This window comes from Pholis gunnellus (genome assembly GCF_910591455.1).
Source record: "Pholis gunnellus genome assembly, chromosome: 1".
Classification (NCBI taxonomy): Eukaryota; Metazoa; Chordata; class Actinopteri; order Perciformes; family Pholidae; genus Pholis; species Pholis gunnellus.
In genome coordinates this window covers 5,555,715-5,573,654 of record NC_136528.1, presented here as the reverse complement: position 1 = coordinate 5,573,654, position 17,940 = coordinate 5,555,715, and the positions used below count along the sequence as shown (strand labels likewise).

The 17,940-nt window shown below is 41.7% G+C and overlaps 1 protein-coding gene across 1 annotated transcript in view; it reads right to left on the bottom strand.

The window, feature by feature from the left end:
* The window catches only part of LOC306698129 (C-myc promoter-binding protein-like), a 64,032-nt gene that overhangs the window by 40,440 nt on the left and 5,652 nt on the right, over positions 1 to 17,940 (bottom strand). The window contains exons 2-5 of the mRNA XM_079162308.1: positions 9,556 to 9,886; positions 6,033 to 6,279; positions 3,805 to 3,874; positions 1,963 to 2,132 (exon numbers count right to left, since the gene is read on the bottom strand). Coding sequence (XP_079018434.1) covers positions 1,963 to 2,132; positions 3,805 to 3,874; positions 6,033 to 6,279; positions 9,556 to 9,866 — 798 coding nt within the window. The 5' untranslated portion in view covers positions 9,867 to 9,886. The remainder of the gene's footprint in view (positions 1 to 1,962; positions 2,133 to 3,804; positions 3,875 to 6,032; positions 6,280 to 9,555; positions 9,887 to 17,940) is intronic.

Below are 17,940 nucleotides of genomic sequence, written 5' to 3'. Positions count from 1 at the left end.
ACCAATGGAGACGGCTTCAGCTTTATTTTGCTCATTCCATTATTCACTAAAGATGCACCGATTGCAATGTACTTAGCTTTAAAGACTGACGATTTCCTATTTTTTCCTGATTCCAATTTTCCAAGTGACCCTGTTAACTTTCAGCCGAACGCGTCTGTGGTTGTCGTGTACTTCTACACCTATGAGGAGCCGTATTGACGTAGTGCGTTCTCTAGCACATAATACTCACCTTAACCAGCATTACCGAACTTAACATAAAGCTTATTCTAAAGCCAAGTCTGAACTCAAACGTGTCAATGTTTAACAATCATTTTCAGAGGAGGAAGTCCAACAGATGAAATATCAATAAAGACGTTATACAGTCAGTCCTCAGTCAGTAAATAAATGAAAACATTAATAAGCATAGAAATAAAGTTTGTCAGGTGAACCTCAGTTTAACCTTTTATTGAACAACTAGACCACGAGAGCCAACGGTGGCCAAACAAACAGCAGTCAGCTGAACCAGCATCCACATCAGGACAAATACAAGCCTCTCTGCTTCCTGGAAACATGAGACGCTCCTCAGTTCACGCTCACATCAAAGCTAACGGGCTTATCTGCTGGACGCCTGCGTGAGTCGGTTTCATAGTTCTCCAGAGAAGAGGCCGAAGTTCATCCAAGTCTTTGTTTGCTATTGACTGAACCCAGGACGCCTGCAGCTTTGTTGTATTTCTATGAATATGAATGACAGTCGGAGCTGCTCATTCACGTGTGTAATACTAACAAAATGATCTTTGAAGTCATTTAACCAATCTGAACTTATTCAAGGGACTCACACAGGGTTCATTTGGGTTTATTCGGTCACAAACAATCAGCAGCACACAAGAACAACTAGTCACAAAAACAAAGAAGAAGACTTTGAGATTCAGGATAGCACCTCATCGAGTATCTGCAAAAGTAAAATGCTGCTAAGATAATAAGAATAATCTATACAATAATGTGAGACAGTGATACTATTTCTGATACTATCGGTATCATATATATGTATATATATGTATATATACTCGTCATATAAAACTGTGTGTTTTAAAAACCTTAAACTTGGAATAAGTAGAAGTGAGAAAAAGGTTTGCATGCAGAGTGTTCTGGTTAAAGGAACAACAACAAAGGGTTTTCATAGATATAGAATATCAATATTATAGCAAAGAAACACAGAGAGTGTGTGTGTGTGTGTGTGTGTGTGTGTGTGTGTGTACACATGGGTCAACAGGTGAACTCAGTCAAACATGGAGTCTGCAGACTGCAAGAGTCCTGCTGAGTGTCCCTCAGACCTTGGGCCAGTAAAACAACACAAGTCAGCAAACACCGAATATCGCCCTGCATGTGCTCACACTCACACACACACACACACACACACACCTGTACACACACAAACTTGACTCGGCAGACCTCGGAGTGTTTGGCACCAGAGACAGAATTTGGTTTGTTTACATTAAGGGACGAGACAATAACAACATCAAGAGGAGTTTTGTTTCCTCCGCTATCTTAAAAATATGACCTTAAACCATAAACTCATGTTTACAATGTTTACTGAGGTAATAAATCAAGAGAGAAGTAGAGTCATTTTCTCATAAACTTCTATACAATCAGACTTCTTAATGCAGATGCAGACGATTAATGTATTTACTACATTATTTGTGTTTTATACACTAGATGTGGGGTTTCAAACAAAGACAAAGACAACATGCCTGTCTGACCCCCTTTCCCATGCTGCATGCAGACTATTGTGGTTTTCTCCACTGCAGTGCGTTTTTCTGTGGTCATGTCAGCAGTTACAGTCTGTTGAGGTGTAACTGTCACTGAAACTCTCTCATGTAGATACTGAGAAGTTTATCAGTCATCTGAATGTGAGAGGAAGAAATAAAGCAGAGCAGAATCCATCCATTCATTCATTCATTCATCCATTCATTCATTCATCCGTACCTTCTCTCCAGAGGCTCCGGTGAGGACGAAGGTGGAGAACACCGGGAGGGAGTATTTGGTGCTGGCTGGCCAACACTCGATGGTGGCCCCCATGGGAAGGCAGAAGAGAGGGACCGACTCCGGCAGAGGGAAAGACTCGTAGTCCTCCTCCGGATATCTGCTGAATAAACCTGGAGACCAGAAAACAAACCAACCGACAACTCCATTTAGAGAGCTGATAAAGGTGCACAGTCGACTTTCCACAAAGCTTCAAATTAAACAAAACAAGTTCAGTTCATTATAATTATACTGATAATGTCCTTTATTGAGTCAGTGTCTCACTAGAAACACCTGGCTTTGTAACAAGCAATCAGAGCTCAGTAAGTAATGCATCCTTTTGGGTCATTAGTCACCGTCAGCGGACACAAACGCCAAACAATGACGAAGGGATTTTTGTTTTATTCACTTTCTGGCATTCGTGTGTCAGCTGGCTGTCTGAGAGAAGAGAGAGAGAAATGATGAAATGATGAATGATTGTTCACGAGTCACAAATCTAAAGTCTCAATGCGTTTGAGGACGAGTCTCAAGTCAGGTTTCACATCAGAAGGTGTAAAAAAGGCGTAAAAAGCAGTCCATGAGGGTGCTAACAAGAACCCACACAGGGTGGTTCCATCGAGATCCCTTTGAGATCCAGAAGATCTTTCTCCATCCTAACCACGGCCTCAGTTTAACAGGTCAGCCTCGGGCCTCGTGACGTCCAGCAGCCGTGGGTCTCATGAGGGTCGTGGTTCACAGTCACGGTTTCTAGGGGCGTGGGGTCTGACAAGATCTTAAACACTCAACATCCTTAAAGAACCCTTTCCTTTACAACATACTGTTCTCATTTGATTTTACAATATGTTCATCTGACAATATATTGATGAAGACTTTACTTTAAATACATGTCTGTTAAGTCAACATCTGTCGCTGAAGGAGGCAACACAACTGTGACTGAGATGAAAGTATTGCAATATCTATACAGTATATATATTTACGATACTACAAACTGGGTGTCTGTGGCGACATTATACACAGCACACTATTCTAAAAAATAGCTTGTTAGTATGTAACTTCAGACCCAGCCCAAGACTGAAGACTGTTAAATTCTGAACACACTTCTATTGTCTTCACTCAAATATAAATTCTGAATCAACTGGGACTGAAATGTTAAGGATTGCTGCTTTAAGAAGTGATGTAGTATATTTCCAGGAGGTTCCTGCCGGTTCTTCTCTCTAATACTTTAACGTACCATGTGGGGAATGTCTGGTACATTCTCTCCAGCTAAATGTGCACATTAACAATATTTATATGAATCTACCAACAAAACAAACTAAGCCTGTTCAGTTCTGTATCAAAGTGTCGCATTAGTCTGTAAATAAAGTCAGATGTTCAAAATAAACTCAGTGTGTGTGAGCTGACTCATCCATTCACAGTCTGCTGCTCATCTCAAGATACATACGACAAACAGCTGAGGCCGAGCCAAACAACAACAGATCCAGCGGAGTTCTCACAATCATCTTCTGCCAGATGGGTTTGGCACCGAGCACTTGAGCGGCTTTAACGTGGAATACGCCTCATATTACCGTTAAAAATATGGCAACCATTTAACACTCTAGAAAGGAGAAGAAGACTGGCGTGCAGAGGCTTATCTCATGCTTCAACCAGCCTGAACAGAATGCAGCCGCTTCTCATTCTCTTCACCATTTTGTGTTTTTCTCACACAAGCAGAATAAGTGATTAGTAGTAGAGGCACCACACTGGTTATCTGATAACTGGTGTCACACATACAGCAGCACTGGTAGTTATTGGATGAGGAGCGGTTACCTGCTTTGTAGGCTATTGTGTTGGTTTTGGCCACAGACTTCTTGTAACACAAGTAGACCGAGGAGCCCCACTGAAAACAAGAGCACAGTGGGAAGAGTCAGTGAGGAACAATCTCCACTGTCCACCAATTATAACCAGATTTTGATTAAACTATACATAACACAACAACTGTGAAATTAGCCCATAATGATTGAACACCAGCTGTTCCCACCACGCTACACTTTTAACCACAAGAAGCTGATGAAAGTGATTTTCAGCTTTGTGTTAAGTTACTCTTTATGAATACTTTACAGAACTGTTTCTTTACATCACAGAACAGAGTCGCTGTTTATCGCTCCCTCGATCGGTTGGTTAGTTTGTTGTATTGTGTAACTTTGGTGAATCCAAACTGAACTTTTTAAAACACTAAAGTCACACAATAACACAAACACACTAACAGATGGAGGCAGCAGTAGAGCAACAGCTCCTGTTGTGAAAGGTAGAATCAGTGTTTTATGAAAGAGGTGAAGATATTCTAAACATAGCGTTCACTTAAACTGATATAGATTCTTTAAAGAGACAAAAATACGTCCACAGCAGTACATCAGTCAGGATTTAGGGGACAAAAAAAACCACACACATAATAAACTCGACTACAGGGTAGTTTGGTCACAAGTTGGCGCTGTCGGCTACATATGTCTGTCATCTGCCAGTAAACAGAGTAGAAGAAGAAGAAGTAGAGGTCGTAATGAGAAACAAAACAAGTCGGCTGGGTCATCGAACCATCGACGAGAGTAAAATGGAGAGATGTCTTCAGTTTGAATTGTTCTTGTCAGCTGGTATTAGACATGTTTCATGTAGTTGCTCGTTATGGGCTGCAGAAACATCAATTCCATTCTATGCATTTAGTGCATTCACTTTAACGGCAGAGACAAAAAACACCTCAAGCGAATGTAAAAACTTTAAAATACTTCAAAATGCAGATAACCATGAGAGAATGGAAACAAGGCTAATGAGACGTTAATTATTAAGCCCTTTGTCAACAAAGCAGAAACGTGTAGTCTATTAATCATTTGGTCTCAGTTAAAATGTCCCCGTAAGGCCAGTCAGTGTAATCATTAATAAACTAAAATACTATTATTACTAATAACAGTCGAGACTTACACATCTACACCTCAAACATTAGCATGAAGAGAGAGGAAACATCTGATGAACACACTCAGTCCCCGTGAGGAGAAGACGCTCTATGGAGACTCACATTAGCAATAAATCTTTAAAACCCTCTCAGCTGGATGTGCTGTCCGCACCCACAGCTGCTCTGAAATATTAACATGATCCTCCCGACTCTAACATTAGACACATTGAAAGGGTTAGGGTTAACTTTACTGCAGGAGACTTGACTTCTCCTTTAAACACACGAGGCATTCAAAGACTTCCTGAGGCAACGTATGATGGTTTAAGAGACTTGTCCCTAATTGGATCCACAACAGGTGATGTGCAGTTTACAGAAGCTCTACAACACAACTCCATCTTTGAAGTGTCTTAACTGAAGAGAAGTGTGGCAGCTAAACCTGTCGGACTTACTCATCCACTCTGCTATGAGGCTCAATGTCATCTTGTGTTTGCTGAACTCATATCATCAATTTAAGTCTCTCATTGGAGGAAAGTGAGGCGCCGGTGTGGGAGATGAGGATTCAAGACTTCTGGCTTAAAAAATATATAAATACATATATAAATATATGTATATATATATTTATATATATATCTTGACATTTAGAATTTCAAACAGGGCTCTGACAGCATGAGCAAAGAAAACTGCAGAAATCTAAATCCTTCTGACATGTTAATACCTTGTTATGATCAACACATTACAGGAGTTATTCTGTAATGTCAGTTCATGGAAGTTGTCTTGAAAAGTGTCTTATTCAGCGTTTGGTTGTTCTTAGCTCCGCCCCCTTTTGTGAGATGGCGACGGACAAAATGCCAAACTCGAGGCTTCACAACAACAGTCCACCAACCAATGGGTGACGTCACATTGACTACGATTATCTTGATGAACAAAACGTGTAAGTATCTTAAATGTTGGTTTGAAACAGAGACGTAAAATGTTCCTTATTTTCATAATGATAGTAGTAGTAGTAGTAATGATTATTGAACGTTGTTACAAATTGGTGTTGGTGATATTTACCGCTGACGCGTCTAAACCAAACACCATGTTAAAGTCCATTGTGCTTGTCTCTCTCTCTCACCATGCTGCTGTTGAGGTTCTTCTCCACCTTGCAGAAGGTGTGCGGCGGCGTCTCCCCTTTGCTCGGGATGATGATGCAGATGTCGGTGACGGCCAGGGCGGAGTGCGGCTGGCTCTCGGGCGCTCGGCGGTAGGTGACGTAGATGCGCTGGGAGGAGTTGCCGCTGATGTTGGCCGGCCGACCGGAGGCCGTGGTCTGGATGAGCTGGCAGCCCTGCATCAGACGCTCCTTCCACTCGTACAGCACGCTGCAGGGAGGACGAACAACAGTCAGCGACAACGTGAGGTTATTAGTGTGATTACACAATTATGCAGCCATGATTAGGGCTGTTTAAGTCTAGCATTAGCCATTCATCCCAGTTTTCAGTGGCTGACAGAATGGAGCTGATTAAGATTAATGGCGGCTTTGCACCCCGTAAAACTGCAGAGGAATCTATGCTATTCTTGAAAAAACAGTCCGATCTATGAGCTTATGAAGTGGCCGGCAGAAAGAAATAACGTCAAGCTCTGAGACACTTTTCAACTCAACAATTTTGGCCTCACTCACAGGAGTCGACACTGCAACAACAACAACTTATAAAGGAGGTAAAAGTGATCTGAAGGAAACTTACAAGTCACTTTTCTAATCCTGTTTCACTCACAGGAAGTCATCATGTTTAGTGTCTCTGTAACTCATGGTGCGATCACACCAAACGAGGAGTTTTTACTAACTCCATTCAGAAAACAAGCATTTAAAAGTAATTGCTTCTAGTTTTACAGACAGACCTGACAAAGCTTGAATTCACACTTTTTACAAATCTGTATCATTATTTAGTTCTTTCTGCATCCTTTTTATCCGTTTATTGCAGTTAGAAACCTGTTTGTTTTGTTTGCTAGATACAATGAATACAGCTCGGTGAAATGCACAGAGCTCCTCCGGATGACTTCCACAACATGAACATCGCGGTGATACAGTAACATGGCAGCTCATAAACAGAGGAACAGTTATCACTGAGTCAAATATTACACTTTCTAAGTAAGCGATGGACATAAAGTTTGGTCACGTGATGCTGTATTTAGAAGCAGCACAAATTAAATGTTTATTCCTGTTTTCTCATTCCTCACTGTCGCTTTCTTATCTTTTAAATGGAGCACGCTTTGACCTAAATGAACATTTTTACTATTGTTGCTAATGTAATTCAGATTACAATAGTCTTCAAATGTATAATAAGAGATTATTGTGTTGAGAGAGATGATTTTATACAAACATTTAGATATTTTAAAACCTGTATTTATCCAGGAGGATCTCCTGAGATTAGAATTCTACCCAAAATAGTTTTTATCACCTTTTCACATTTTTAATGAATGAATTAAATTAAATCCTCCTGCAGCACATGCATGTATGTTTCTATGAACTGTGATCAGACACAAGAGGACGCTCACACAGACCACTTAGTGGACTCAGAGGAACCCAACAGGAGCATCCCTTCCATTATGTACTTATCCTCCATTACTGATTCAAGTGGAACTGTATGAGAGCTGAAACACAATTTAAAGTGGTCATTTGTAATTATTAAATTATATATTCATTATAATTCTTCTCTGCTTGCAGTGAAACAGTGTTCCTCTCCTATTGAACCAGACATGTTGTTTTAGAGAAGCACTGATTGACTGACCGGTCTCATACATCACACAGACCTTCAGTGTGAGTGAAGAAGACTTAAAGCAAGCCGCAGAGGAACCATCTTAAAAACATTGGGAACAACTAACTGTTGTATTAAGAACATACAGTCGAATAAAAGTCACAAACATGTTTGTGTATTCTGTCAATTACAGCTGTTAAAAGGAAAGAAAATTTCCATCGGTGCATCTTCACAGTCTTTTTGTCGATGCGGTCTCCACCATCAGAACTTAAAACAAGCCTTTTGCGTTTGTAAATTAGACCTTGAATGAGTCATGTGACAAGTTTTGTGCCACATTTGATGTTTTCTATATTTTAGGTGAGGTCACCTCTCCTAGAAAATAACACAGTAAAAACGTTAAATGACTTAAATAAAATTCAACATTAATCTTTAGGGGAAAAGAGCAGAGGTGCCACTTCACACAGAAGATGTCTGATATTGACTGAGTGTGTCTCTACGTCACTCCTGACAGTCTGTGGGTATCAATGCTCCTTGATATCAAATATAACAACTAGTCACAGATGATACTAGTTATTCCCTCTGCAGCCTGAGCAACAACTCACTATCACATGGCACAATATGTACACACACACACACACACACACACACACACACACACACACACACACACACACACACACACACACACACACACACACACACACACACACACACACACACACACACACACACACACACACACACACACACACACCTCAGCCTCCCATTAGTCCGACCAATGTCTGGTAAGTGCAGCCTCTCTGAGCTATCAGCACACAGAAGCTGCTGATAGTGTCTGAGCAGAGTTCCAGTGTGAGCCTCTGATAAGCTGGGCTCTCTGGGAGTCTCCTTAGTGTTGTCACCAGCTGCCTCCTGCCAGCCTGGAGGTGAGAGAGGCCTCAGCAGAAAAACTACTGAATTCAACCCGGCACCTGGAACGGCGCTCTGCACTATTTCTCACAAAACCACAGACAGAAAGTGGCTGCTGTTGAAATCTGCTGCACAGAACGGAGGAACCGACACGAAACGTGGACCACTTTTTAGATATAAACTCCTCCTCACTCGTAACAAATGCAATGTTTGCTGAGATCGGCAGCGGATCTTTACTGGAAATGAAAACAAATAACGGACACAGCAACATGTTGCAATGACAGACGGTGATTCACTTTAAAATTCTGTCAAATTGGACACAAAATAAAGTAAAAGTAAAATGTGAATCAGTGAGTCAGTGTTTTGGTATATGGTATATATATATTTTACATATTTTACCTTTATTACTTTATACAATCATCATTGTCAGCAAAGTAACCGGACCAAAGCGTAGTTCATGGTCGCTGTAGTGAAGCTGTGTGTGATCAGAGCTTTTCAGACGTGACTGTCACATATAGTTCACAGATAAAAACACTATTAATATGTGAGAGAGGAATCTTACAGAGAAGGCTGATTAGTTTTTGGATGCGTTAGAAACAAGAAGTCTTTAAAAATCTTCATTTGAGTAAATATTGATGCCTGCTGACTTTTACTGGAACCGCCACCACGAGGTTCACATTTGAGGTCTTTACTGAAATATCTGTGGTTCACACATTTCCGTCTCCCTCAGGATGGATTGTTAGATCTGGTGATCGTTGAACTTCTCATCGAGCCTCATCTTCAGGTCAAAGTCTTTATCCTTGATTTGAATTTAATGACGAGTTTATGGTTTACCAAATACACAAAAACTAAAATTTCAATCAGCCCCAGCTGTGTTTTTTGTGTTTAATTAGCAAATGTAAGTGCTGAACTTCTTACCTGCTGAACATCAGCATGTTAGCGTCATCAGTGTGAGCATAATATCATCTAGATACAGACTCCTTTGGTGCTTACCCCAGGTCAGTGAGCGGCGGCTTGTCTCGACCTCGCCTGTAGCACAGGAAGATCTGTGGCGCCATGAGGCCGCCGTTGTTAAGGTCGGCCGAGTGGCCGGTCGGCGTTTCCTCCACGCAGGTGAACCCTGGCGGCGCCTCCTCGCCCATCGAGCGGATCACCACCGCCACGTCGGTGATGGGCGCCCTGGGCTTGGCCGTCTTGTGGCAGACATCGTCAAAGTGGATCTCCTGGTCCAGCGGCTTGGACGGGTCCGTCAGACCGGCCACCACGAAGTAGTCGGCTACACGAGGGCCTTTGTCCTCCATCATCTCCCATCACCGCCGGCTGCCTGCACGGTTACAGAGGCAAGGAGGAAGAGAGACAAAGAGAGAGAGACAGAGAGGGAGAGAGAGAGAGAGAGGAGATTGATTTTCGTTGTGGTAGCAGGTACAGATGGTTCTTGCGTCCTTTCTATGGCAGTAAAATAAAATCTGACGGTCATAAATTTTACTGAGAGGCCGGTAGACAAATGATAAGAGACGGTACGACATGAAGAGGAGAGGGCAGACATTTTCAGTTTAGGCAGAAGGAAAGCTGACGGTCTTTGACCGGATTGACTTTAAGTTGATCAGCTAGATTTCTTGTTTCTAAGATGCATCGCGATGTGGAAGATTCTGTTGCATCGAGAGTGGTTGTTGATTTAGATTGTTGACGGGTGAATTAAAATTGTTGGGTGAACTAAAAGTGCAGCGTCTTGGCTCGAGGACTCGTCTCTCGGGAAACAGGTCTCCCTGAATAGGACAGAAGATTTGTTTTGAGCCTTTGACCAGTTCTAAGCACTGAGACAGTTAAAGCTCGGCTGGCTACACAGACCTGAGGGTGCATTTTAAAAAGGGAGCATTGAGGTGTTTCTTCACACTTGACATTCCGCCTCAATTGCAGGTCGGTCCCACATAAGATCCTGCTGATTAGAAGTCTTGTTAAACCATGGAGCCTATTACAGGAGGGCTGACTGCACAACAGTGAAGAAGCTGAAAGGTACAAGCTGACAAAAGTCCTTTTTCTTCTAACCCTGAGCACAGAACAAAACCTCTATTGCAGGTATCGTTTGACTGGAGAAGTTTTTGATACTACTTGGGACTGGATTATTTAAATCCATAACTCCATAATGTACCAATACTGATCCCTAAATACCGGAGGCCAAGCCATCGGCTGAGGGGACACTGCACTAGTGTCACATAAATAACACCAGACTTGTGAACTGCTTCAGGCAGTGTGTTCACTTTCATACAGATCAAAGGAATACTGATTATTTCTCTCAAAGAACACAAAGACCAAAAAATAAATCTGTGACCCTGAAGGATGCACGAGTATACGTGACAACTCAAATGAAAACTGATGAAAAGTGAAAGAAACAAAGAAATACTGTGAGCCAGTTTGGTTTAACCCTGGACTTCCTTTAGGTGGCAGCCTCTGGGTGTGGAGGTGTTAAGTCTTAGTCTGCCTCAGTGGCAAGATTCATCACTCAATCTCTTGACACTCGAGCCTCCGGGACACGAGTCTGTCTCATTGGGTTTAAAATGAAACTTTACCCCCGACCAGAACTCTGAGCTGTGCACAAACACAAGAACACATTGGGGTTCGTGACAGCTGAGATCAGGAGGAGTGAGGAATGTTTACTTGCACAGCAAGAACGCAGATCGAATATATAAGAAACACACGATTCAAACACGTCTTCAGGGCTTTCGTACCAAACAGAGTTTTGTTTAAAAACATTCCCATGTTGGTGACTCAGTGAGCGATAATTTACTCACACTGACAGCTGTTTCATTGCAACCAGATTTACATTTAATGTTGAGTGATTCGACTGGACATGGTCTGTGATTACAACCATGTGCAGTAAGAGGGTGTGTGATGAGAGGCTTAATAAGCAGGGTGTGGTAGCTAGTCCAAATGGAAAGGGATAATGTGAAAGAGCTGTTAGTCTGAGTGATGCTATGCTAGCTGTTAGCACCACTGATAAGCTCCTCCTTTAATTCTCCTCACCATCAGAGACTGTTGTAAGTCAATGGTCAGTTCTCTCTCCTGTTGGAACGGAACAGAGAAAAACAATTTCTTCTATAGTTAGCTGTTTTTTTGGGACACTAACTAAAACAGAGTTTATTGGTGAAAAAATGATTATTGCAGGATCAATGAGGCAATCTTATATCCAAATCACAGACGGTCTATAAGGAGTGGATGTAGTCATGGTGACGTCACCCATTGGTTTGTGGACTGATGTTTTGAAGCCTTGAGTTTGGCGATTTCACCGTCGCCATCTTGGATTACGGTAAACACAATGTTGTTGATTTTTTGCAACCAGTGAACAGGAAGTGACCATATTAGGACTAAGGAGGAGTGACGTAGAGACCTGTCAATCACCATGTAGCCTAGGCCTAAAGCATCCCCTGCTTTATGGTCTGTTTGACTCTAAATGGACCATCATTTACTAAATGAACATCATGCTGTATTGAAGAAGACTTGAAACTAGACATTGAGACCATAAACTCATGTTTACAATGTTTACTGAGGTAATAAATCAAGAGAGAAGTAGAGTCATTTTCTCATAGACTTCTATACAACCAGAGGAGTCGCCCCCTGGTGGACACTAGAGAGAATGCAGGTTTTAAGACACTTCAGCATCGGCTTCACTCGGCAGAAGCGGAGGTTTGCCTCCTGGGAATAACTGTTGAAACTAAGACTGACCTCTAAGGGTCCGCACATCTGCACAGCAACAGAGTCCAAAACCACAGTCTGCGCTCTACTTCCTGTCCAACACCCAGTCTCAGACTCATAAATGTTCCTAGGACACATTACAACACGTCGCTGTAACACCCAGAAGACAGGATGTGGGCCACGTGCTCACATCTCTTTCACAAACATTTACTCGGGAATTGAACTCTACAGAAAAATGCAACATAAGAGCAGGTCCGCTGCAGCACTCGTGAGAGAGGAAAACTCAGCTGGTTTAAATAGCTACGCTTCACATTCTTATTGCACCTACACCTGTGCTCACAATACTCTGCCATTAAAAGTGTGACTGAGAGTGTGTGTGTGTGTGTGTGTGTGTGTGTGTGTGTGTGTGTGTGTGTGTGTGCAAGCACGGGGTCCTGGGGTCACATTCTTGCATTTTCACAGGCAATATGAAAGACAGAAACTAACGTGGTCAACACATTTTAGTTTTTTTAGTTTTTCACAAGCGCCGCAGGACAACCACATTAACAACTATGAAGCCAAGTTCATTTGTTCTCCGTTAAAACTTATTAAAAGTATCTGTGGTCCATATAAAAACGATAACATCATCGGTGCAATAAAAGGAGGGGTGGCGTGACACTGGGTGTGTCGGTCGGTACTGCGATAACTCAGCTGCTGCTTTATTGACCCAGAAGGGTTTTGTTTCACTGAACACACTCTGAGTACAGCTCACTGCGTTTACATGCAAACTCATGTTACAGTATTACAAATATGACAATATTCTGAATTTTATGTGGTTCATGTAAACATCATATTCCGTTTGGATATTCTGAATTAGTCCTTATTCCCAAGGGAGCATTGAGACGTGTGTGATATGTCGATATTATTCAGGTTTTAGGAGAATTCTTTGGACTTGTCTACACCTCATTTTGAATATTCCTCTCAATCACTTTCTGTAAGAAGTGGACATAGTCATCGTGATGTCACCCATTGGTTTGTGGACTGATGTTTTGACGCCTCAAGTTCGGCTATTTCGCCGTCGCCATCTTGGCTTTTTATCCACCGATTAACAGGAAGTGACCATATCTGGACTGAGGAGGAGTGACGTAGAGACGCTGTATACGTCTTTGGCAGAGACCTGTCAATCACTGTGTAGCCCCGCCCTAAAGCATACCCTGCTTTATGGTCTGTTTGACTCTAAATGGACCATCATTTACTAAATGAACATCATGCTGTATTGAAGAAGACTTGAAACTAGAGATTGAGACCATAAACTCATGTTTACAATGTTTACTGAGGTAATAAATCAAGAGAGAAGTAGAGTCATTTTCTCATAGACTTCTATACAACCAGAGGAGTCGCCCCCTAATGGACACTAGAGAGAATGCAGCTTTAACACATGAAGCATCGACTTCACTGGACAGAACCGAAAGTGTCCGCCTACTCTCAATAGGAGGTTTTACGACACTTAGCGACACACAGCCTCTTTTCCAACAGTTTGCAAAGCTGGATGCTGCATGCCCAAAAGAAAAAGCCCACATTTCTAGTCGGAAGGAGAAACACACCTACTTTAAACATTATGAAGGACTTGGAAACAGGATTTGGGATATGCACAAATCTAGACAGAGGGAGAGAAGGTGGTTGAAGGAATGACAGAGGGAGAGGAATATCCATTTTCATCAGCCATGTAAACAGCTTATTAGGAATATTGTCATTTTTCGGAATAAGACAAAGCAAAAAGCGGAATATGTTGCCTAGCTTGTCACAGTGGAAATTCTGCAGTGCCCCCCCCCGTTAGGACGACCACGGAGTCACATGACCGAGCAAAGAATGGCACTCATCCCTGCCATGCAGTCAGCTTGCTAAAAATACAACTGTGGCACACGTTACACAAGGATCACATACATACACACATGTATATATATATATATATATATATATATATATATATATATATATATATATATATATATATATAAAAATACACACATACAACACACATACATATATATACATACATGCTGCATATGTGGGACAATCCTGAATTCCCACTGAAATCAAAGCGTCTCTATTGTCTCTGCCTGCCTTACATTTCCAGAATAAAAGAAATCAACAGCGTCGAGTTCACGGTGGAAAACACAGCGGACAGTCTGACAAATGGATTTCACATTTCCTACTTCAGATTCTGTTAAAAGGTGATTGCAATGATTTATGGCTTGCACGACAAAAACTGATAGTACTGAGAGACGATGCTGCACTGACGTGATGATGAAACCCAGAAAAACTCCCATATTAATACAAGATGTTCAGTCAACGTACAGGTCTAGAAATCTAAGAGACAGCCTTGGGTACAGTCGTGTGAAACACAAATCTATTGCGTACCCTCCCAAGACCTGCATCCAAAAAGACCTGACTCACGCCTGACGCATAAAAACAATCAGCATCACAGCTTGCATGGTCTAATCCAGATATCTTAAATATCTGGCTGCCCTACTCGATTCATCCCTGCGTAAAAAGCTGTGAACGTTTAAGAGAAGATGTGCTCCGGCCACAAGCCTCTTTAAAAAGGTCTCCACGGAGTTCCTTTAGGCACCAAACATAATATTTATGTGTTTCTGAATCATTTATGATGTAGGTTTTCCCCGAGACTTTCTAGACTATTTGTCTTTGTAAAGCTGAGTTGACCCTAAATGAGGTTATTTTACAACATGACATGTTCCTCTCTGTGGTCTTGATCTTTACTCTAATATAAAGTCCTGCTCCTCTATGGAAACAGCACAGTGATGGCTAGAAGAAGAGAGAACTTAGACATGTCTTTAGTGCAGAATAACACAGTTAAAATGACATAAGTCATAAAAAAGAGTGTCCACAAGTGTTACCAATGTTGGGGAACAAAATGGAAGCTGTACTTGCTATAAATATTGAACTATTAACATGTTTAATCCTCTTACAGCCTCTTCTCTTCTCTGCTGTTCATCAGCCTGAAGTTCAGTCAAAGTTTCACAGATTTTTTTGTCACGTGACTGTTGGTCTCAGCCGAGTCAATCATGGCTTCATAGCTGTGCTAAGGAGCTCAGAATTGAATGTTTTTCACAGGATCTGCATAAAGCAAAAAGTTTCTTTTTTGCGAGATTTGAAATAAAATGTTTTTGGTGAGAAAAAAAAAGAAATCGCAATTTTAAGGTTCTGTTTGGTTGCTTTTTCTGACGGAAGAGTTCGTCTCACATTCAAAGACCGTCAGAAATATCTAAATCTAACGATAGGGATGTTTGCTTTTCAATCACACCGGCAGGTTTTGGGGGTTCAAGGGGTCATACTTGGGCCACATGAAGGGCCTGGTGCTGTAGACAAAGCTTCCCAGCCTAAACTCGCTGACTCATAACAGCAGCAGGAGTTCGAGAAGATGTCCAGACCCAACAGCCCTTCAACTGCCCTTAAACAAGGGTTTCGTTTCAGCCAACGTGACGAGGGGAACGACTTCCAGCTGTCTCGAGGTTCAAGAGGACCGGGGTCCAAATGAAACCCGCTGAAAGGGGCTCCAGCTGTATATATATATATACAGCCACAGCAGGGCAGCCACGTGGAGGAGGTGAAGAGGAATGTGAACATAAACACAAAGCCAGTAGGAAGCATCACTAGCCAAGCATCTGCTTCCAGTTTGCCCAGAGGGGATGGCCGTCTTCAGCAGCATCAGGTCATGTGACGCCTCGGAGGAAAGAGGACCTCTGTGAGAAATAAGTTTGACTTTTTCCGTGTAATACTGTAATTTGTACACCTGCGGGTTGTCTGACCTGTTCAAAAAAATACTGAGAGAAACTCGACTCAAGCCGCTCCACGATTCTGCAGCCAAACGTCTCGTAATGGTAATGAGAGCTGCATCTTAGAAAGCCCCAGCTCCCAAAGCAACAATCAAAAGAATTAAAAATACACAGGAATGAAATAAAGCTTTATCCACAGAGGAACGGGCAACCAGCTTTAGACGTTCTCCGCTTGTTGCATGAAAGGAAAGTTTGAATATTTACTTTGGGTATTGCAGGAAGAGTATCTTCTACCGGCTCCTTCAGCAGAAGAAAACACGTTCTCCCCGGTGTCACCATCACTATAATTACACGACAACCAGCACTAAACATGCACTTTAACTGCTCGTAGATGGAGACAGTGTGTGTGTGAGTGTGTGTGTGTGTCTGTGAGTGTGTGTGTGTGTGTGTGTATAGGAGATCGTCAGGATGCATTAACCTGATTTTTAATTAGGTATGTGACTGTTTGTTGCTCTTTTCTTTTTTTAATAGAACGAAACAAAGGAAGTCAATCTCGCTATTTCATTTTAAGGTAACTATAAACATGGTGATCCAGACTAATGAGGCATTCGGAGTCAGTCACAAACATTTCACTTTGTTTAGGCCAATCAGTGACAGAAAGAAAAAGCACAACGACAAGTGTATATTTTTGGGGGGGTTTCGGCAAAACTCAGTCAGCGGTGCAGAGGTGAGTCAACTCTCTTTAAGATGCCACTTACAGAGACACAAATGAAGTACTTGGTACTTGGCCAAAGCGTGGAGTTTTTAGATTGTAAAATATGAGCAACGATGCTGTCAGACCTCGGCGTTACCAAGTAATGTCACACAGACTCCAGAATTAGAATACAATATGGAACATTTTAAATCCAGAGTTTGCAGCTTATATAAATCTGTGCCAAAGGTCCCGATACACCCAGGGTTCATTAAGTTGACTGCAGCGGACCCAGACTACAGAACCAGCTTCATTATGAGGACATGGAAACATGTTACTAACATTTATTTTCATTGTCGATTAATAAACTAGTTATTTGAACTATAAAATGTCATAAAATGGTGAAAAGTGTCAACCAGTGTTTCCCAAAGACCAAGATGACGTCCTCAAATGACAACTCAAAGATATTCAGTTTACCGTCACAGAGCACAAAAGAAACCAGAAAATATTCACATTTAATTAAGAAGCTTTTACTATTAACAAATACAGTAATAGTAATAGCAGCCCATTCATTTAATGGTTGACAGCAAATCGATTATTCTCTTCATGTAATGTGAGCGGCATCAGGACAGATCCAGGGTCAGCTTTGTGTCACACATTGTTGACATTAGTTAATGTACAGTAGATAGTCAGGCTGGCTCCAAATCAGCTCTGTAACCTTTCATTAATAATTATAAGAGCTGATAAGTGATACTGTGACAAAAGGGTAAATTATCTTATAAATGTAATAATTATAACACACCTGGCAACACTGGCAGAACAGGACGTTGTGACTTGAAATCAACGTAAGATTTAAAAAGTTTGAAGGAGTTTTTGGGATGAACAAGTCGTCATCAGAACCATTTTATTCATTTATTTTTCTTTCTGCTGGCAGGATGTCAGCAGACATTTATTTGTACAGCTTCTGGCTACGATAAATGCTGTCGTTTTTGGGGGTGTTTCAAGAAAACATGCTTTCCCATCGTGCCGGCCGGTTTTGGGGTTCAGAGGGTTAACCATGTTAAACCCGTTTCGATGCCGGTAGATGTGGACGGAACGGACAACGGCAAATGTAGACGAAAGGTAAACAGCAGAAAACACCATCTGGTCTCCTGAATAACCACGGACTTCTCACTTTCAGCTACTAAAAAACACAAACTGATCTAAAGTGTCTCAGCTCTG